We start from the raw sequence: 22,811 nt of genomic DNA, 5'->3' as shown, positions 1-22,811 counted from the left end.
TTTATTACCTTGAACAATTAAATACATTTAATTGCACATTTCATTGATACGCCTCATGCTCATGAATCTCATGGATCCCTGGCTCATGCCTCCCATTCCCATGCCCATCTCTCTGAAGCTCCTGTACTCTCCAGGCCTCATGTACATCTGCCTGCCTCTGAAGTGGGGCTGCTCGTACATCAGCCAGTGGCCGTCCATCACGTTGCAGGACTGGCAGTCTGACATGCGGTAACGCTCCTGGATGGAGTCACAGTCGTCCATCAGCTCCATCATCTGGCCTCCGAAGTTCTCCCTCTCGTAGATCCTCATCCTGAAGGACCCCCTGTGCTGTAATGCATTTTTAAAACATTATTTTAGGATGTTTATGTTCTTTGAAAGTTGCTCATCCTAAAATAGGCAATTGCACAATAATGTATAAAACATGAGATAAGGTGTCTTACCTGGGGGATCATTCTGCAGGACCGGATGTTGTCGAACATCATGCCCGTGCTTATCAAGCGCTGCATGTCAGGGTACTCTCCCCTCCTCATGAAGAACTGCTGGCCCATGAAGTTGGGGCGCTCGTACGCCATGAAGCAGCCGCTCTCCACCCTGCAGGACTGGCAGCGGGACATGTAGGAGGACATGTCAGGGCAGTCGCTCATGCACTCATAAGAGCGGCCCTGGAAGTTCCTGTCCTCGTAGAAAGTAATCTATTGGAAAAGGGGGGAAATATATTTTTTATTCCTGAAATGGCAAAAAATCATCAAGCATTTACTGTAGGCTAATTGTATTTTTAGACACTGGTAATGTTGGATTACTGATTCCTATAACAGATAGCTAAATAATGTTACTGTAATATTATATTTACAGAATATAGGATGTACATTTTACTATTGTAAAACTGCAGCCTACATGTGGCTACTGTGAGTCAGCTCAGATTACCTTGCCCATGTTGGTGGTTGGTAGTTGACAGTGGATCAGCTTGTACTTCTACCATCACTCTGTGGTAATTTTATACAGAAACCAGGGGGCCAAGGTGTGTTGTTATTCAAATGTCCAAAGCTGATGATTGAGCAGTATGACGGCTTTTGCTGAACAGGGCCTATGAAGTGTAACAATGGTTTTCATCCATACATTTCTGGCAGGGATGACCTGTGTTGTCGGTTACATTATAAGCATAACTTTTGTGTACTCTTATCAGTAAGAACGTTCTTTGCATTCATTATGGTCTGGTAATCGAGGACGTACAGTAGATAACCTGAGATTAGGTCGATTTACAGTACACATCTCTGTTGAACACATGGAGACCAATATTACAGTTAATTTTACAGTCATAGTGAAAAAATAAGTGATTTTATGATGCCCTCAATCTAGTACAGTATATTGGTCATGTTTGAACAGCGCTTTTATAATGATTTGATGTACTTGAAATAATAATCTGATAACATGCAACTATAGATTCTTATTCATACCTGTAAAGTGTGGAAAGGTAGGGCAGAAGGTAGCCCAGCAGTTAGTCTGTTGGGCCAGGAACCGAAAGGTTGCTGTTTTGAATACCCAAGCTGACAAGGTGAGAAATCAGTCGACATGTGCTTGAGCAAGGCACTTAACCCTAATTTGTTCCAACGGTGTCTTACTACTATGGTTGACCCTGTAAAACAACACATTTCACTGCACCTATGCGGTGTATGTAACAATAAAACATCATAATTTTAAAGGAAATGGTTGTTTAACCTGCCTGTAAATTGTATTTGTCATTTATTCACTGGATAGTGCGCTGATTCATTTTTGTTAAATTAATTGAATAATTTTAGTTTAATGAATTGAACATAAGAATTGGTTTTGATGGGTGATTGATTTACAATGACAACCATCACACCTTCAAGTCACAAGTGCTTGTATTTCATTCAGTTCAAAAAGATGACTGGGACTGATAGGTGCTGGTGCATACGTCAGAATTGCATATGAAGTATATGAATTTCTGTATCCAAGAGAGCGAGAGTTGCTCCCCTTCTCAAAAAACCAACACTCGATCCCACTGATGTCAACAACTACAGACCAGTATCCCTTCTTTCTTTTCTTTCCAAAACTATTGAGCGTGCCGTCTTTAGCCAACTCTCTTGCTATCTCTCTCAGAATGACCTTCTTGATCCAAACCAGTCAGGTTTCAGGACTGGTCATTCAACTGAGACTGCTCTTCTCTGTGTCACGGAGGCTCTCCGCACTGCTAAAGCTAACTCTCTCTCCTCTGCTCTTGTCCTTCTAGACCTGTCTGCTGCCTTTGATACTGTGAACCATCAGATCCTCCTCTCCACCCTCTCCGAGCTGGGCATCTCCGGCGCGGCTCACTCCTGGATTGCGTCCTACCTGACCGGTCGCTCCTACCAAGTGGCGTGGCGAGAAGCTGTCTCCGCACCACGTGCTCTCACCACTGGTGTCCCCCAGGGCTCAGTTCTAGGCCCTCTCCTTTTCTCCCTATACACCAAGTCACTTGGCTCTGTCATATCCTCACATGGCCTCTCCTATCATTGCTACGCTGACGATACACAACTAATCTTCTCCTTTCCCCCTTCTGATAACCAGGTGGCGAATCGCATCTCTGCATGTCTGGCAGACATATCAGTATGGATGACGGATCACCACCTCAAGCTGAACCCTGGCAAGACGGAGCTGCTCTTCCTCCCGGGGAAGGACTGCCCGTTCCATGATCTCGCCATCACGGTTGACAACTCCGCTGTGTCCTCCTCCCAGAGTGCGAAGAGCCTAGGCGTGACCCTGGACAACACCCTGTCGTTCTCCGCCAACATCAAGGCGGTGACCCGCTCCTGCAGGTTCATGCTCTACAACATTCGGAGAGTACGACCCTGCCTTACACAGGAAGCGGCACAGGTCCTAATCCAGGCACTTGTCATCTCCCGTCTGGACTACTGCAACTCGCTGTTGGCTGGCCTCCCTGCCTGTGCCATTAAACCCCTACAACTCATCCAGAATGCCGCAGCCCGTCTGGTGTTCAACCTTCCCAAGTTCTCTCACGTCACCCCCCTCCTCCGCACACTCCACTGGCTTCCAGTTGAAGCTCGCATCCGCTACAAGACCATGGTGCTTGCCTATGGAGCAGTGAGGGGAACGGCACCTCTGTACCTTCGGGCTCTGATCAGTCCCTACACCCAAACGAGGGCATTGCGTTCATCCACCTCTGGCCTGCTGGCTCCCCTTCCTCTGCGGAAGCATAGTTCCCGCTCAGCCCAGTCAAAACTGTTCGCTGCTCTGGCACCCCAATGGTGGAACAAGCTCCCTCACGACGCCAGGACAGCGGAGTCACTCACCACCCTCCGGAGACATTTGAAACCCCACCTCTTTAAGGAATACCTGGGATAGGATAAAGTAATCCTTCTACCCCCCCCCCCCCCCCCCCAAAAAAAAAAAATGTGTAAAGTGATTATCCCACTGGCTATAGGGTGAACGCACCAATTGGTAAGTCGCTCTGGATAAGAGCGTCTGCTAAATGACGTAAATGTGCCCTTGAGCAAGGCACTTAACCCTAATTGCTCCTGTAAGTCGCTCTGGATAAGAGCGTCTGCTAAATGACTAAAATGTAAATGTAAATGTAAGTATGATTGTGCTGTTACAATTGACTTCCTTATTTCTCTCATGTCACTTCATTTTATGCAATATACTGTATGTAGCTATGCACATATGTAATCCCTGCAATTGTTTATTGAACGTTTTGAAATATTTGTATTTAATCTAACAATTAATTAATTACTGATTACTAAAGTGATACAATGCTGATTTCTGATTTTTCTGAGACCAGAATGAACGTTATTTTATCTTACAATTACCTCATGTAATTGTTTGAATATTTGTCAAACCCTTTTACGATGCATCAAACATTTCAGTCCACCAGTCCATAACCCTTTTCCCCTCGCACCAGTGACAGGATCAAGAATGGTTGAGGATTAATATCATATTATTTAGTTCTGATTGAAGTGACAGGTAGGTTAGTAAGTAGCCTTGCATGAGCCTCGGTTAATGGGAGCAGGATCGGCTCATAGGAGCAGGAGCCCATCCTGTTTCTGTAGCGTGAGGCAGCTTGATGTACCAGTACAACCTCTGGACAGGACGCTAGTCTGTCTCCTGTTTCTGTAGCGTGAGGCAGCATGATGTACCAGTACAACCTCTGGACAGGACGCTAGTCTGTCTCCTGTTTCTGTAGCGTGAGGCAGCATGATGTACCAGTACAACCTCTGGACAGGACGCTAGTCTGTCTCCTGTTTCTGTAGCGTGAGGCAGCTTGATGTACCAGTACAACCTCTGGACAGGACGCTAGTCTGTCTCCTGTTTCTGTAGCGTGAGGCAGCTTGATGTACCAGTACAACCTCTGGACAGGACGCTAGTCTGTCTCCTGTTTCTGTAGCGTGAGGCAGCATGATGTACCACTACACCCTCTGGACAGGACGCTAGTCTGTTGCAGGGCCTTACTACCTGACCTCCCAGCCTTCCAATCTCTGGGCGAACACTCTAACCACAAGTTGGTCGATTGGAGTGATAACTCATGTTGATGATAATGATGGTCTTCTTTTTTTTTTTGGCCTTTTCATACATAACTGCATCACAAAGTAATTGTGTGGTCTTTTTTTATGTGAAAAATATATATATATATATTTAATACTATACTGGAATTTCTGTATTTTTAGGCAGTCCCTTAGCACAAACCACTTTTGGTAACACTAATAACTTTCATGAATAAGCCATTATAAATGTTTCTAAATATTTATATATGCTCATAAATGCTTTACTAATTGCTATAAATACTTAGGAATTGTTTGTATTTATTACTATTTTATTAATGTTAAAATATTTTCTCAGTTATACTTTCCACTAATCTGCATTCGAGCAAAATTAAGGCAGTTATATACAATTAAAAATATTACATGACATTACATTCTTCTAAGCATGATGGTGTCATGCCTGACTCCTTAGACCAGGGCTTTTCTTAAACTATGTGTCGAGACCCAAAGTGGCCCCTGGGCATGTGAAAGGTGGGTCGTGAGTTATAACAATACATCTATAATCACATGCCATTTGTTCTTAATTTGGGTCGTTGGACGACAATTTGGGTCACTAGCTGGAAAAGTTTAAGAAGCTCTTTCTTAGACAGTCACTTATGGTAGCTAAGGCCGTTTGATTTCAGTGTCCGAAAGTCTAGTAGACATAGTCTTTTTTACAACTTTCTGGAATTGAAAGTTGAAACAGTGACCTCCAGATGAGTGGTATATGTTTTCAGGTTTTAATGCAGTAAGTTCCATAGTAAGTAATTGGTCAATATATGAGATACTGGATGCTAGGCCACAACAAAGTGGTAGTTGATAATTGTTTGCATAAGTAATGACCTGACCTTGATTGAATAATTCTTGAATATGGTAGTGTCATTTTATACCAACTTAAAACCACATAAATACAGTGAACGTTTAATGAATATTAGTTATTTCAATAATGAAAATGTAAAGTCAAAGGGGTTAAAAATTCAACCATTTTAATGACTATGCATGTATTTACAGCAGGTGCTTGAGCAGGATGGCTAAAAGTCAGTGACCCGTCTGAAGGAGCCTACAATGGCGCAGGTGGCGCACCATTCACGGTATCTCCTGTACTCTCCGGGTCTCAGGAAATACTGTCGACCCCGGTAGTTGGGATACTCGTAGAAGATCCAGAAGCCGTTCATGATGTTACAGGAGTAGACGTGGCGGTGGTGGAAACGATCAGACACACAGGGACAGTCGTCCATGAATTCCATCATGTGACCACTGAAGTCGGCCTTCTCGTAGATTCGCATCCTATATGAACCCCGGTACTGTGGAGCAACAGGAAGAACAATCAAAATGGCGTCCAGTTGATACCATACAGAGAGTAGATGGATACTCTAATGGCAAGATGGTGTTAAATAACAAAATCCATTTCCTGGATAGTTCCAGGAAGCTCATAAATAAAAATCATAAAACAGAGATAATTTCATAACGATAAATAAATTATGCTCCAACTCTCTTTTCTTGATAATAATCTTCAGGTTCCTTTCGTTGCCTAAGTAAGACGTCCATGCCCAGTCAGAACTTACCATTGGAATCATACGGCATGATCGGATACAGCTGCTGAAGCCCATCCAACGCTGGTAATCAGCATACTCTCCCCTCCTCATGTAATACTGGTGACCCATGTAGTTGGGACGCTCATAGATCATAAAACAGCCGCTATCCACCCTGATGGAGTTACAGCGGCTGAAATAGGAGTGCAGGTCTGTGCAGTCATTGCTGCACTCATAACTACGACCTTGGAAGTTCCTGTCCTCGTAAAATGTAATCTGCAAATCAAGAAATTCCAATGACAAGTTCCACTTTGGGCTGACATGGTGGGGTGGGACCCACTATCTATACTGAGCACATTATAGAGCAGAGAAGGGAGTAAAATGGTCAGAGTTTACAGTTCATTAGCACAGGGAAAAAGTCCTACCTTGCCCATGGTCTCCGTTGGAGAGATTCCACATGTTTTCAGAGCTTTTTATACTACCTCTTGACAAACAAAGTATTGTTATTCAAATGCTCACATAGTTATAATTCAGGGTACTGGCACATGTTTTCCTTTTTGTTGGAGAACAACATTGGGTGAGAAATATGGATTTGTATTTGGAAAAACAGGATAAATAATTACTGGTTTGATGTTTTGACATGCATAGACAAAGGAAAAGACTAGTATGGTATCCACCCGTCCAATAGACAATAGGTACAGAACAATATGGAACATCCCTTTAGCATTAAAAATGATGCGTAACACTAGAGGTAGCCATTCAGGTCCTTGCTATCTGGAATCCTTCGGACATCCCAACTCTGGCTTTACCCCATTGAAGTTTACATTTTAAATGGTTGAGGTAAGGGTTAAGGTCAGGGTTAGGGTTATCTAAGGGTTATGGTTAGGGTTAGGGTTAGGGTTAGGGTTAGGGTTAGGGTTAAGGTTAGGGTTAGGGTTAGGGTTCAGGCTAGGGACGTCCCAAGGATTCTGGATTGCACTAGCCTAGCCATTCACTATCCAATCTCATCTGCATTCTCAACCCTATTTATGCAAATGAGTACAGTCTGAAAAATTGCATTCTGCTTGTAACACATGGACTATTTACAGTACATGATGTGTCAATATCAATGTGTCATAGGCTACTTACTGTACATTAATCACAACACCAACATGATTAGGAACGGAATATTACTACAACTACATTATGACCAACCACTACCACCACCTTTACCATTACGAGTACACCAAAAGTAAGTTTTTTCATTTTTTGCCACAATCTAGCTTTTATTCACTAACCATTCAATAACTTACCATATCCACTGCCAAGGACAGTCCAAAACATCCTCCTTATTGGCCTGCTTAGCTAACGCTCTTCCCATGACCATCCTTGACTAATTGCAGCTTGCTTTTACGTGGTAAACAAACAATTTGTTTGTGTCATTCCTTTATCCCCAGAAATGCCAATCAACTCTGTGTTTACATGTTTTGCATAAAAGTAAACAATGGTATTGTGCTGAAAAGCAAAATGTAATTTCATGAACATTACATAGCTCTCTAGTTAACGGTAGTTGGCTATGCTGTAGCCCTATGTCAATAACAGCCAAGAAATGAAGCAAAGATTGATATAAAATAGTTTTTTATAACAGGCCATTCGATCATAGAAAGTGTATATGATACTAGGCAATATAGATTTCTTTATTTTATTTTGGCAGGCTGATGGAAAGGTTACTGAAAATGTACCCCATAATATGTTTTAAAAACATTTTAATATCAAATAGTACTTGTGAAGTCCCGATCAAAACATCAAACCACATTTAATTATTCCTAAATCCTCATTGTTGTTCCATAGAAGGACTGCGAATTCTACGATGAAATCAGTATATGTTAGAAACTCGTCGTTCACAACTTTTTTTTAAATAACTGTATTTTAATGGAAAAGGGAATGTGAAGATAGGATATCAAAAATGTCTGACTTTAGTCTAAACCCAGTGGACAAAGATGGTTGAAATGCCGCCATAGAACTAGTTATAATTGAGTTGTAATGTAATTTCAACCTGTTTTTCCCACTAGGAAGGGTCCAGTTGTACCTCACAAGCCCCAGAGACTAGAAGAATGTCTAGTTATTGGCCATGCTTTGTTGTCGCTTATAGTTAGTTCATCTGTCCATAACAAACTGCTGTATCATTCAGAGAATGGGTACTTGCACTGAACAAAGTAGGAAGTAGGAAACTTTTCCATTTCACTTCCTGAAGGCTGCCAGGACATTACATTTGAGTAATTTAGCAGATGCTTTTATCTAGAGCAACTTACAGGAGCAATGAATAATAATAATAATAATAATAATAATAATAATAATAATAATAATTTATTACATTTGTAAAGCAGTTTTCATAATAAAGAATAATCTCAAAGTGCATAAAAGAAAAAAGAAAACCAAATAGAAAAAAATGGACACAACTAGACAGGGCAACTGACACAAAGAACCCAGCTGACGCTACAAGAGACAAGAACACCAAGGAGCATAGCTCTTCCTAAAGAGAAAGGTCTTTGGGCCCGTTTTAAAGGAGCCCAGAGTCTGTGGTGCCCTCAGGTGGTCCGAGAGCATTCCAGAAGCTGGGGGCAGTCATGCTGCATGCCCGATCCCTCAAGGAGCAGAGCTTGGTCCTGGGGGCGTGGAGGAGCAGGCTACCGCTTGACCTGCGGGTGGGGTTATGGAGGGAGAGCAGTTCTTTGAGATAAGGAGGGGCGTTTCCATTAATACACTGGAAAGTCAGCAGGAGGGTTTTGAATTCAATCCGGAATGAGACGGGGAGCCAGTGCAGAGATGGCAGGATGGAGGGGTTGTGATGGTGTTTCCGCACTCTCATCAGGATCCTGGCAACCAATTAGGGGTAAGTGGCTTGCTCAAGAGCACGTCGACAGATTTTTCAACTAGTCGGCTCGGGGATTTGAACCAGTGATCTTTCAGTTACTGGCCCAATGCTCTTAACCGTTAGGCTACCTGCTGCCCGGATGCCTGTACATAAATGATCATGTGACCTATACAGTACTTATCTTATACATTACTTTTGGAACTTCTACATGAACATTGTTGAATGTTAGGATCTGTCTTGTCTTACCCCACATCTTATTGATTTATTACTTGGCTGTTAAACAATATTACTTTACTTTTGGAACTTCTACATGAACATTGTTGAATGTTAGGATCTGTCTTGTCTTACCCCACATTTGATTGCTTTATTACCTGGCTGTTAAACAAGATTACTTTACTTTTGGAACTTCTACATGAACATTGTTGAATGTTAGGATCTGTCTTGTCTTACCCCACATTTGATTGCTTTATTACCTGGCTGTTAAACAAGATTACTTTACTTTTGGAACTTCTACATGAACATTGTTGAATGTTAGGATCTGTCTTGTCTTACCCCACTTCTTATTGATTTATTACTTGGCTTTATGTTAGGGGTAAAAGTGTGTCAAGATATGATACCACTACGAAGACTACAAGTGGAGCAGAGAGTCAGTTTGGTTTATTGGCATGCTAAGGAGTTCTCAAGACAACGCACATTATGTAGTCGCTAGACGAAGACAAAATGAAATATTGCCCTTAGAAATATTGAGATATTGCCTTATAGTACATAGCTCATTAAACTCAGCATCTAACCAAATAATGATCTGGTTCCCTTATATTGTTTTCCTTTCCTTGGTTTTGTTACAGAATATCTTTATTAGGGATTATGTTATCTCTTTGTCTTTATATTATTTGATAGGTGCATTCTTGAAAACAAGCTGCATTCATATATCATTAAATATGGCATGTAAGTAAGATCATAAAATCAAAACTACTTTATAAAAATCTGATTCTCATCTTTCAACTATAGCAGGTACATAGAAGGCAAAGGTACTGATTAACATATATATAAATTCTGGTCTGTACAATTAGCATTCATATTTCTATTTAATATGCATATCAATAAATAATCATTTAAATAACATTTTAATCATACATTATGTTTTTTATGATTTAGGCACAGTTTAAATTCCAATTCTAGTAGGCCAATGTGACTGCAACTATATGAATGTAGGATTTACAGGTGCACTCACCGTTTTTGATGTGATGCCTCAAATTCTCAAATTCACTACGTTCTCCAGTCAGAACTACTGCATACAGTCTACTTCTTTTCGGATCATGGTATGGATAAATTTATCCACAATACATGTACAGCTGGCTAATGCCTTATGGGGCCCCAAACAGGGAGAGAGCGGCTCACGCTTTGTCTGCTTGCATTCTTTTGCCAAAACATGCATTTTTTGTGGGGTTTCGTGATCAATCTGTACTTTTTGACATGAGTTATCAGGACAAACAAATACTCTAGTAATGATTAGGTGTTTTGATATACAACATGGAACATAAATGGTTGAGGTGCTGTAATGATTTGTGTAGGATTTAGATATCTAGAGCCTACTGTAGAACAAGATAAATGATATATCTCAAATACTCTATCAATAAACGTATTTAGACTGCGTAAAGAGGTTTATTGAAATCAGCAAACTTTGTGTGAATTATCAGCAGTGAGGGTCTCAAGCAATGGGGTTGAGTTTTGAGAATATACCAATCTCAATGAAAAGATGAGAAGAAACAGAGAAGGTTTTTGATTACGAGTCAAAGTTTATTGTGGACAGAGTGACAGTTGATAGTTTAAAATGGAGCAGTAGTTTAGTTGAAGTCGGTGATCCTTCTGAGGGAGCCGATCTTGGGGCTCTGGCCTCCCCAGTCGCTGAACCTCCTGTATTCGCCGGGCCTCACATAGTACTGCCTTCCCTTGTAGTTGGCCTGGTCATACATCAGCCAGTGGCCGTCCATCACGTTGCAGGAGTTGATGTCGGACATACGGAAACGGTCCTGGACGTTGGGGCAGTCGTCGCTCAGCTCGATCATCTGGCCGCCCATGTCAGGACGATCGTACATTCTCATTCTGTAGTTGCCGCGGTGCTGTAACGGGATCAAACAGGTGTTACATTGTTTTTACATGGTTACTGCATAGTTATTACATACAGTAGTTACACAGTCTTTACATAGTTATTACATAGTTTAATAGTCATTACATAGTCATTAAATGGTTACTGCATAGTTATGACATAGTTACATAGTCATTAGATGTTACTGTATAGTTATTACATAGTTACTGTATAGTTATTACATGGTTACTGTATAGTTATTACATGGTTACTGTATAGTTATTACATGGTTACTGTATAGTTATTACATAGTTATTACATGGTTACTGTATAGTCATTACATAGTTATTACATGGTTACTGTATAGTCAATTTCTTACATTTAATTAAAGATAATGGGGAATTTAGAGGTAAATATTGCTGAGGATTTATTTGTAATTTAGATGTATGTTATATTCAACACATTTGTGACTGATTTATCTGATGGCAGCTACATGTTATATGTAGGTAGCTCATTTATGCACAACCCAGTCTATCATAATTAATCAATAAAATAAATGTTCAATATAATTGCAGAAATCAAAATGTATCTGGTTATGACTTTGGCTCTACTATAAAGAATAGAAAATGTATGCCAGATATTTGAATCATTCAGTGACAAACTATGAGTTTCCTTCAATGTAGTGTGTTGTGGAAAGTGTTATGAAATGTAGGAAGAGTAGCTGCTGCCTTGGCAACTGTACAACATGTAGTCCCTATATGTATTTCAAACCTTGTCACTCACCATGGGGATCATACGGCAGGACCTGATGCAGTCGTTGATGCCAATCATTCGCTGGTTATCGGGGTACTCTCCCCTCCTCACGAAGTACTGGTTTCCCATGTAGTTGGGGCGCTCGTATACCATGAAGCAGCCGCTCTCAACCCTGAGGGAGTTGCAGCGGTTGAAGTAGGAGTGCAGGTCGGCACAGTCGCTGTTACACTCATGAGAGCGACCCTGGAAGTTCCTGTCCTCGTAGAAGATGATCTGCAAACAACCACAACATCACATAATATCATTATCTCTAAACCTACAGGACTAATGTCGCTAAACTGCATGAGATCTGTTTGCTAAACTGGTTGTATTATCTGATCTATTTGTAGAAACCGTGCATGTAAAACTAAGGGGAAATTAATGAAATACTTTAAAATATAATTGTACAATTGTTTAGTTTTAATCAGAAAATATGTAAAACCATGGACTTCTTTCTTACCTTGCCCATAGTCATGTTGGCGGTGGATGGGGGTGACTGCTCAGTGCTCAATGTCTCTCAGTCCAGCTCTGTCTTTTATAAAAACAACACACACAGAGCAGCTGTATGATTGCACAGCATAAAGTATTGTCATTCAAATATATCCCTCAGTCATAGTGATGATGTTTCAATGGTGGGGGTGGGTGAAATAAATCTGTTTATGTATAAATGGCCGTGCGTAACCAGTTATTGTTCTATCCCCCATGTTCATCAGAATTCTCAGAAAACACTACTGTATACCAGTCTGATGCACTCACTGCACAGCATCAGCAAAACCTATCAACACCATATTCATTATACAGTCGTCGTCAGCTACTGTACATGTTAGGGAGCCAACACACGGGCCATGAAATTAACAAATAATAGTATTTGTTTGAACTTAGCCTAGTTTGTGCATCTTTGTAGAATAAACACATGGTAATTATCAATTTACAGTAGCATATGTGTTATAAACTGTATCTAATCAGAGCAATGAACATGGCCCACACAAGACATAAATCTACCTTCACAAACGTGGTCTTACCTTTCCTGGATATTGAGAAGCCATCCATGGACACCTTACTGCTTTCTAAGTCACTGTTTCAAGAAGTCAAGGTTACAACGCATAGGGACTGCATATGAAAATAAGGTAGGTAGCTCAAATCTGGTGCAACATTTGTTGTGCATGCTCCCTGACAAATATACCAATCAGATAAATAGCCAATCAATAGAATGATCTGAATATGAATGTCTATAATTACATTTACATTTTAGTCATCTTATCCAGAGCGACTTACAGTTAGTGAGTGCATATACCAATATAGTATCTGGCAGATATTCTAATTGTGGAATATGCCATCTGGTCATTGTCGTAGGATAATTGAATAGTTAATTATTAGAATATGCGAGTCCCAAGTTTCTATTTGTTTATTGAATACACTCTTAGAAAAAAGGGTTCCAAAAGGGTTCTTTGGCTGTCCCCATAGGAGAACCCTTTTTGGTTCCAGGTAAAACTATTTTTGGTTCAAGGTAGAACCATTTTGGGTTCTAGCCACGACGTCCAATGAATTGAGAGGAGGGTATGTTTAGTAGTACATGATTCATCAAATGGAACCCACTCTGGCACTCTTTCTGCCCCATTTGCTGAATCTCCTGCACTCTTAGAAAAAAAGGTTCTATCTAGAACCTAAAAGGGTTCTTTGGCTGTCCCCATAGGAGAACCCTTCGAATAACCCTTTTTGGTTCCAGGTAGAACCCTTTTGGGTTCCATGTAAAAACCCTTTCCACAGAGGGTTCTACATGGAATCCAAAAGGGTTCTACCTGGAACCAAAAAGGGTTCTACCTGGAACCAAAAAGGGTTCTCCTATGGGGATAGCTGAACCCTTTTGGAACCCTTTTTTCTAAGAGTGTGTAGTCACCAGGCCTTATATGGTGCACCCTTCCCCGGTAGTTTGGGAGCTCGTAGAACAGCAAGTTTCCTCCTTTCACATTGCAGAATGTGTTGTTGATGTGTTGAGAAAATGTTGTTGATGTGGAAACGATCCATGATGCTGGGCCAGTCGTCCACCAGATCCATCATCTGCCCACCATACTCTAGTCTCTCATAGAGTCAGTCGAATGATGTAGGATCCAGGCACCTGTTATTGATTTGAGTTGAAAAAAATAGTTATAATTGTATAATCTTAGAACTTCTATCTTTATCTGACAATCAGAGGACCATTACAAATCTTTATGGTTACATACCCCCACCCCTGTTCACACACACCTGCACACCTGCATCAACTTGTAACAAATGTAATACAGTGCCTTGCAAAAGTATTCAGCCCCCTTGGTGTTTTTCCTATTTTGTTGCATTAGAACCTGTAAATTTAAATGATTTTTATTTTTATTTCATGTAATGGACATACACAAAATAGTCCAAATTGGTGAAGTGGAATGAAAAAAATAACTTGTTTCAAAAAATTCAAAAAAATAAATAACGGAAAAGTGGTGCGTGCATATGTATTCACCCCCTTTGCTATGAAGCCCCTAAATAAGATCTGGTGCAACCAATTACCTTCAGAAGTCACATAATTAGTTAAATAAAGTCCACCTGTGTGCAATCTAAGTGTCACATGATCTGTCACATGATCTCAGTATATATACACCTGTTCTGAAAGGCCCCAGAGTCTGCAACACCACTAAGCAAGGGGCACCACCAAGCAAGCGGCACCATGAAGACCAAGGAGCTCTCCAAACAGGTCAGGGACAAAGTTGTGGAGAAGTACAGATCAGGGTTGGGTTATAAAAAAATATCAGAACCTTTGAACATCCCACGGAGCACCATTAAATCCATTATTTTTAAAAATGGAAAGAATATGGCACCACAACAAACCTGCCAAGAGAGGACCGCCTACCAAAACTCACGGACCAGGCATGGAGGGAATTAATCACAGAGGCAACAAAGAGACCAAAGATAACCCTGAAGGAGCTGCAAAGCTCCACAGTGGAGATTGGAGTATCTGTCCATAGGACCACTTTAAGCCGTACACTCCACAGAACTGGGCTTTACAGAAGAGTGGTCAGAAAAAAGCCATTGCTTAAAAAAAAAAATAAGAAAACACGTTTGGTATTTGCCAAAAGGCATGTGGGAGACTCCCCAAACATATGGAAGAAGGTACTCTGGTCAGATGAGACTAAAATTGAGCTTTCTGGCCATCAAGGAAAATGCCATGTCTGGCGCAAACCCAACACCTCTCATCACCCCGAGAACACCATCCCTGAAGCATGGTGGTGGCAGCATCATGCTGTGGGGATGTTTTTCATCGGCAGGGACTGGGAAACTGGTCAGAATTGAAGGAATGTTGGATGGCGCTAAATATAGGGAAATTCTTCAGGGAAACCTGTTTCAGTCTTCCAGAGATTTGAGCCTGGGACGGAGGTTCACCTTCCAGCAGGACAATGACCCTAAGCATACTGCTAAAGCAACACTTGAGTGGTTTAAGGGGAAACATTTAAATGTCTTGGAATGGCCTAGTCAAAGCCCAGATCTCAATCCAATTGAGAATCTGTGGTATGACTTAAAGATTGCTGTACACCAGCGGAACCCATCCAACTTGAAGGAGCTGGAGCAGTTTTGCCTTGAAGAATGGACAAAAATCCCAGTGGCTAGGTGTGCCAAGCTTATAGAGACATACCCCAAGAGACTTGCAGCTGTAATTGCTGCAAAAGGTGGCTCTACAAAGTATTGACTTTGGGATGGGGTGAATAGTTATGCACGCTCAAGTTTTCTGTTTTTTTGTCTTATTTCTTGTTTGTTTCACAATAAAAAATATTTTGCATCTTCAAAGTGGTAGGTATGTTGTGTAAATCAAATCACACAACCCCCCAAAAAATCAATTTTAATTCCAGGTTGTAAGGCAACAAATAGGAAAAATGCCAAGGGGGGTGAATACTTTCGCAAGCCACTGTAACTGACATTTAATCATAGGATTAAAACAATTATTTATTAATTTAATTAATTTAGCAATTATCTTCCAGGAGCATGTTAACCCAGAATTCCACACACAGTATAGATGTAGGATTTTAATTTGATCACTTTTGTTGCTGGGAATTTTCCTGCACGGCAGGAAATGCTAACTTGTGGTTCATTTGATTTTAAAAAGGTTTCTAAAGTTTGTCATTTCCAATGTGAAATTTCAGACTTGATTTGCCTTAACAAAAACTGTATCAACCCCTAAAAATGTCCATTAATTATAATTCACATTTCCTGATACTGCAGCATTATTTTCCTGCTGTAGCAAACTGGCTCAAATTAAGATCCTACATCTGTATAATTGGCATATCTCTCACCCAAATTAGAATGATCCAAGTTTACTTTTTGAGAGTGAAATATACAGTATACTATACATCTACAGTGGGGAAAAAAAGTATTTAGTCAGCCACCAATTGTGCAAGTTCTCCCACTTAAAAAGATGAGAGAGGCCTGTAATTTTCATCATAGGTACACGTCAACTATGACAGACAAATTGAGAAAAAAAAATCCAGAAAATCACATTGTAGGATTTTTAATGAATTTATTTGCAAATTCTGTTGGAAAATAAGTATTTGGTCACCTACAAACAAGCAAGATTTCTGGCTCTCACAGACCTATAACTTCTTCTTTAAGAGGCTCCTCTGTCCTCCACTCGTTACCTGTATTAATGGCACCTGTTTGAACTTGTTATCAGTATAAAAGACACCTGTCCACAACCTCAAACAGTCACACTCCAAACTCCACTATGGCCAAGACCAAAGAGCTGTCAAAGGACACCAGAAACAAAATTGTAGACCTGCACCAGGCTGGGAAGACTGAATCTGCAATAGGTAAGCAGCTTGGTTTGAAGAAATCAACTGTGGGAGCAATTATTAGGAAATGGAAGACATACAAGACCACTGATAATCTCCCTCGATCTGGGGCTCCACGCAAGATCTCACCCCGTGGGGTCAAAATGATCACATGAACGGTGAGCAAAAATCCCAGAACCACACGGGGGGACCTAGTGAATGACCATCAGAGAGCTGGGACCAAAGTAACAAAGCCTACCATCAGTAACACACTACGCCGCCAGGGACTCAAATCCTGCAGTGCCAGACGTGTCCCCCTGCTTAAGCCAGTACATGTCCAGGCCCGTCTGAAGTTTGCTAGAGTGCATTTGGATGATCCAGAAGAGAATTGGGAGAATGTCATATGGTCAGATGAAACCAAAATAGAACTTTTTGGTAAAAACTCAACTCGTCGTGTTTGGAGGACAAAGAATGCTGAGTTGCATCCAAAGAACACCATACCTACTGTGAAGCATGGGGGTGGAAACATCATGCTTTGGGGCTGTTTTTCTGCAAAGGGACCAGGACGACTGATCCGTGTAAAGGAAAGAATGAATGGGGCCATGTATCGTGAGATTTTGAGTGAAAACCTCCTTCCATCAGCAAGAGCATTGAAGATGAAACGTGGCTGGGTCTTTCAGCATGACAATGATCCCAAACACACCGCCCGGGCAACGAAGGAGTGGCTTCGTAAGAAGCATTTCAAGGTCCTGGAGTGGCCTAGCCAGTCTCTAGATCTCAACCCCATAGAAAATCTTTGGAGGGAGTTGAAAGTCTGTGTTGCCCAGCGACAGTCCCAAAACATCACTGCTCTAGAGGAGATCTGCATGGAGGAATGGGCCAAAATACCAGCAACAGTGTGTGAAAACCTTGTGAAGACTTACAGAAAACGTTTGACCTGTGTCATTGCCAACAAAGGGTATATAACAAAGTATTGAGAAACTTTTGTTATTGACCAAATACTTATTTTCCACCATAATTTGCAAATAAATTCATTAAAAGTCCTACAATGTGATTTTCTGGATTTTTCTTCTCATTTTGTCTGTCATAGTTGACGTGTACCTATGATGAAAATTACAGGCCTCTCTCATCTTTTTAAGTGGGAGAACTTGCACAATTGGTGGCTGACTAAATACTTTTTTTCCCCACTGTATCTGAACATACTTTTATAGTAAAAATATATATACATTCTGAATGTACTATTTGAAAGTAAAATAAACATATAATACAAGTAAATGTTTTGCTTTTAGTTCGGGAAAAAGTGAACTGGCAACATACATTTATGAACTTTTCATAAATGTTTATAAATATACGTTTATACAATTTTCATAAACTGTTTATAAATATACATTTATTAACGTACTTTTTCACAAGGGCAGTCATACAAACAGAGAGCACACCAAGGGGATGATGTGGCAGGTGTTGATGTATTCATTGATGCCCATCCAACGATGGTAGCCAGGATACTCTCCTGGACACAGGTAGTACTGGTGGCCAGTGTAGTTGTGCTTCTCCTAACATGAAGCATCTACATGTCACCTTGATGGAGTTACACCGGCTGAGTAGGCCGAGCATGTCTGTGAAGTCACCACTGCACTCAAAAAAAAACATAAGGTCGAAATATGTTACCCTGTGGAAATATAATTAGCGTACAAAAAAATCCCTATAAAAATCCTTCCGTTTTTTTTTTGCATTGGATGCGTCTCAATCCACTGCATCTGCCTGTGTCGCACTTCCACATCTGCAGTGAAAGGTGACAGCGCTAGAGCTGTGTTTGTCAGACCATGAGACATCCTGAAATCAGTCTTCTCACAAAATCGTCTGTAGTATCCGAACGGTGGGACTCGTCTGAAGTCGGTACAGCCGATCTGACAACTTTTGTCTGTAGCGTCCAAACAGTTTGGGCTACACACTATATGACCCCTCTGTGGAAAGGCGAGACTCTCGCGAACACGTACATGTCACCTGTTTTGCTCTTGGATACCCATAGACCTCGTCTGAAGGTCCCCTGGTACCGGTTGAAAAAATTAATGGAAGTATATATTGACACTTTTTAGTTCCAGAAATAAGGGGTAAATACATGTAAAAACAAAATAACAAATGTATCCTGATCTTTTTTATATATTTTTTTATTTTTATTTTTTTTATATCTCTCAGGTATAGGACAGACACTTCAGAACAAACTTCCTTTTGATTTATTTGGGTGGACTATCTGTTGTTCCATGTAGTGAATCTGTTATTCAGTACGTTTGTATGGGCTAATAGCAGTAAGGCCAAATTCAATTTTTCCATCAAGCTTAGACAGGGCTTAGACTCTTATGGGTTAATATTCATAAAGACAGAACATTGAACATTGATCAATGATTGATACAAAGAATAATCGATCAAGGATGAACTTCATCCTTTTCATACTAATCAATGGTGGAACAAGAATATCAGAGAACAAAATGGCCACATTAATTCAATGGGAATGCCTGGAATTGATATCACCATCAGCACCATGTTTACTATCCTACTCTGTGATTCCTCACATGGTAGCTGAGCTGCTTGTGCCTTGTCGGTGTGACCTGCCCAGCTCTTTGAAGATTCCACCTGTCACATACATAGTGAACATGAATTGCAGACTCTGCATGTGCCATTCATATTGTAATACCCAGTAATCTTTTACACTTAGTGTCATTGTGTGGTCCTGAAGAGGTCAAAGGGAGGTGTGTAGTCCTGAAGAGGTCAAAGGGGAGAAGTGTGGTCTTGAAGAGGCCAATGTCTCCACTACGAAACTACACTGAGTGTACAAAACATTAGGAACTCTTTCCATGACATAGACTGACCAGGTGAATCCAGGTGAAAGCTATGATCCCCAGTGGTGGAAAAAGTACCCAATTGTCATACTTGAGTAAAAGTAAAGATACCTTAATAGAAAATGACTCAAGTAAAAGTGAAAATCAATCAGTAAAATACTACTTGAGTAAAAGTCTAAAAGTATTTGGTTTTAAATATACTTAAGTATCAAAAGTAATTGTAATTGCTAGAATTTACTTAAGTATCAAAAGTTAAAGTTAAAGTTAAAATAATTTCAAATTCCTTATATTAATTAAACCAGACGGCACAATGTTCTTGTTTTTTAATTTATGGAGAGCCAGGGGCACGCTCCAACACTCAGACATATTTACAAACAAAGCATTTATGTTTAGTGAGTCTGCCACATCAGAGGCAGTAAGGATGACCAGGGATGTTCTCTTGATAAGTGCGTGAATTTTACCATTATCCTGTCCTTCAAAGCATTCAAAATGTAACGAGTACTTTTGGGTCTCAAGGAAAATGTATGGAGTAAAAAGTACATTATTTTCTTTAGGACTGTAGTGAAGAAAAAGTTGACAAAAATATAAATAGTAAAGTAAAGTACAGATACCCCCAAAAACGACTTAAGTAGTACTTTAAAGTATTTTTACTTAAGTACTTTACACCACCGATGATCCCTTATTGATGTCACTTCTTAAATCCACTTCAATCAGTATAGATGAAGGGGAGGAGACAGGTTAAAGAAGGATTTTTAAGCCTTGAGATATGGATTGTGTATGTGTGCCATTCAGAGGTATGAATGGGCAAGACAAAATATTTAAGGGCCTTTGAACGGGGTATAGTAGTAGGTGCCAGGCGCAACGGTTTGAGTGTGTCAAGAACTGCAACGCTGCTGTGTTTTTCACGCTCGTGTATCAAGAATGGTCCACCACCCAAAGGACATCCAGTCAACTTGACACAACTGTGGGAAGCATTGGAGTCAACATGGGCAACTCAATAATCTAAGACACAATTTTGTTTCCAGTAGGTGTATAGTATAGGTAAAATATAGTTTTTTTCAGTATATGGAATCTAAGACACCATTTTGTTTCCAGTAGATGTATACATTAGTATAGGTATAGTATAGTTTTTTTCAGTATAGGGAATCTAAGACATCATGTTGTTTCCAGTAGATGTATAGTATAGGTATAGTATAGTTTTTTCAGTATAGGGAATTCTAAGACGCCATTTTGTTTCCAGTACATGTATAGTATAGGTATAACATATTATTTTTCAGTATAGGGAATCTTACATGGTTTTTGTTTGGTTTTGTAACAAGTATGATATGAAGTGTACTTGGTATTATTTTGCCACCCTCAGAATAGAAATAGACATTAGGAGATCCTATTTCAAACGCAGTTACAAAAATCACAAATAGTCTGTCTACTGTATGTAGCTTGACAGTCAAAATATATAATTTAATGTTGTATTTTCTTAAATTAAATAATATTATTTAACATTTTATTAATTAAATATTACATATTAAGACTAAAGATTGATGGTGGCATTGAAATACAAGTGTGATGTAGGTTCATAAATGCATCTCTCAAAATCAAAAGTTAGATGTGAGTGAGATCTGTATATTATTAGAAAGATTGACAAATATTAGAGTTATTGTTACAGTTATATAGGATAGTATGCTTACAATCAAATCCTTCACCCTATCCTTGACGACTATACAGCCCTCTGATTTCTTTGTTCGATCAAGTTATTTGTAAGAAATCATTCTAATACAGTATTTAGCATTCTCCAAACAGAACACTTTCTCCAATAGCATTAGAACACTTCTCATTATAAGCTAGTATGAAATCAGACATATGATTATACAAAATTGACGAACTATGACAGTTTATGTGTAGACAAGATAGCCATGGCCCTTTGTCAAATATTTTGCTCTGTAGGCTACACGTCTACACCCCTGGCCGCTAGTGGAACCAAGGAGGTCCTGATGTCCTGATGCCCTGATGCCCATGAGGCCTAGTAGAGAAAGTCACATAGTACCTTGTTACATCAGAAAGCTCTCTATACAGTGCCTTGCAAAAGTATTCATCCCCCTTAGCGTTTTTCCAATTTTGTTGCATTACAACCTGTAATTTAAATTGATTTTTATTTGGATTTCATGTAATGGACATACACAACATAGTCCAAATTGGTGAAGTGGAATGAAAAAAATAACTTGTTTCAAAAAATAAATAACGGAAAAGTGGTGAGTGCATATGTATTCAACCCCTTTGCTATGAAGCCCCTAAATAAGATCTGGTGCAACCAATTACCTTCAGAAGTCACATAATTAGTTAAATAAAGTCCACCTGTGTGCAATCTAAGTGTCACATGATCTGTCATATGATCTCAGTATATATACACCTGTTCTGAAAGGCCCCAGAGTCTGCAACACCACTAAGTAAGGGGCACCACCAAGCAAGCGGCACCATGAAGACCAAGGAGCTCTCCAAACAGGTCAGGGACAAAGTTGTGGAGAAGTACAGATCAGGGTTGGGTTATAAAAAAATATCAGAACCTTTGAACATCCCACGGAGCACCATTAAATCCATTATTCAAAAATGGAAAGAATATGGCACCACAACAAACCTGCCAAGAGAGGGCCGCCCACCAAAACTCACAGACCAGGCAAGGAGGGCATTAATCAGAGAGGCAACAAACAGACCAAAGATAACCCTGAAGGAGCTGCAAAGCTCCACAGCGGAGATTTGAGTATCTGTCCATAGGACCACTTTAAGCCGTACACTCCACAGAGCTGGGCATTACGAAAGAGTGGCCAGAAAAAAGCCATTGCTTAAAGAAATAAATAAGCAAACACGTTTGGTGTTTGCCAAAAGGCATGTGGGAGACTCCCCAAACATATGGAAGAAGGTACTCTGGTCAGATGAGACTAAAATTGAGCTTTTTGGCCATCAAGGAAAATGTCTGGCGCAAAGCCAACACCTCTCATCACCCCGAGAACACCATCCCCACAGTGAAGCATGGTGGTGTCAGCATCATGCTGTGAGGATGTTTTTCATCGGCAGGGACTGGGAAAGGAATGTTGGATGGCGCTAAATACAGGGAAATTCTTGAGGGAAACCTGTTTCAGTCTTCCAGAGATTTGAGACTGGGATGGAGGTTCACCTTCCAGCAGGACAATGACCCTAAGCATACTGCTAAAGCAACACTTGAGTGGTTTAAGGGGAAACATTTAAATGTCTTGGAATGGCCTAGTCAAAGGCCAGACCTCAATCCAATTGAGAATCTGTGGTATGACTTAAAGATTGCTGTAGACCAGCAGAACCCATCCAACTTGAAGGAGCTGGAGCAGTTTTGCTTTGAAGAATGGGCAAAAATCACAGTGGCTAGATG

At 40.3% G+C, this 22,811-nt stretch overlaps 2 protein-coding genes across 2 annotated transcripts; both read right to left on the bottom strand.

The window, feature by feature from the left end:
- Window positions 1-27: 27 nt before the first annotated feature.
- Window positions 28-12,271, bottom strand: LOC311129580 (gamma-crystallin M1-like; the record flags this gene model as incomplete). Its single annotated transcript, XM_084161922.1, has 3 exons — window positions 28-327; window positions 441-692; window positions 12,257-12,271. 3 exons carry the CDS (start codon window positions 12,269-12,271, stop codon window positions 28-30), a joined length of 567 nt encoding a protein of 188 aa, XP_084018048.1.
- On the bottom strand, window positions 5,564-6,498 carry LOC311129587 (gamma-crystallin M2-like; the record flags this gene model as incomplete). Its single annotated transcript, XM_084161930.1, has 3 exons — window positions 5,564-5,836; window positions 6,098-6,340; window positions 6,490-6,498. The coding sequence occupies 3 exons, from the start codon at window positions 6,496-6,498 to the stop codon at window positions 5,564-5,566; spliced, it is 525 nt and encodes a 174-aa protein (XP_084018056.1).
- Window positions 12,272-22,811: the final 10,540 nt, after the last annotated feature.

The sequence above is a fragment of the Coregonus lavaretus genome (genome assembly GCF_964263955.1).
Source record: "Coregonus lavaretus genome assembly, chromosome: 5".
In the NCBI taxonomy this organism is placed as follows: Eukaryota; Metazoa; Chordata; class Actinopteri; order Salmoniformes; family Salmonidae; genus Coregonus; species Coregonus lavaretus.
The sequence above is the reverse complement of the archived record's forward strand: the minus strand, read 5'-3'. Positions and strand labels throughout refer to the sequence as shown.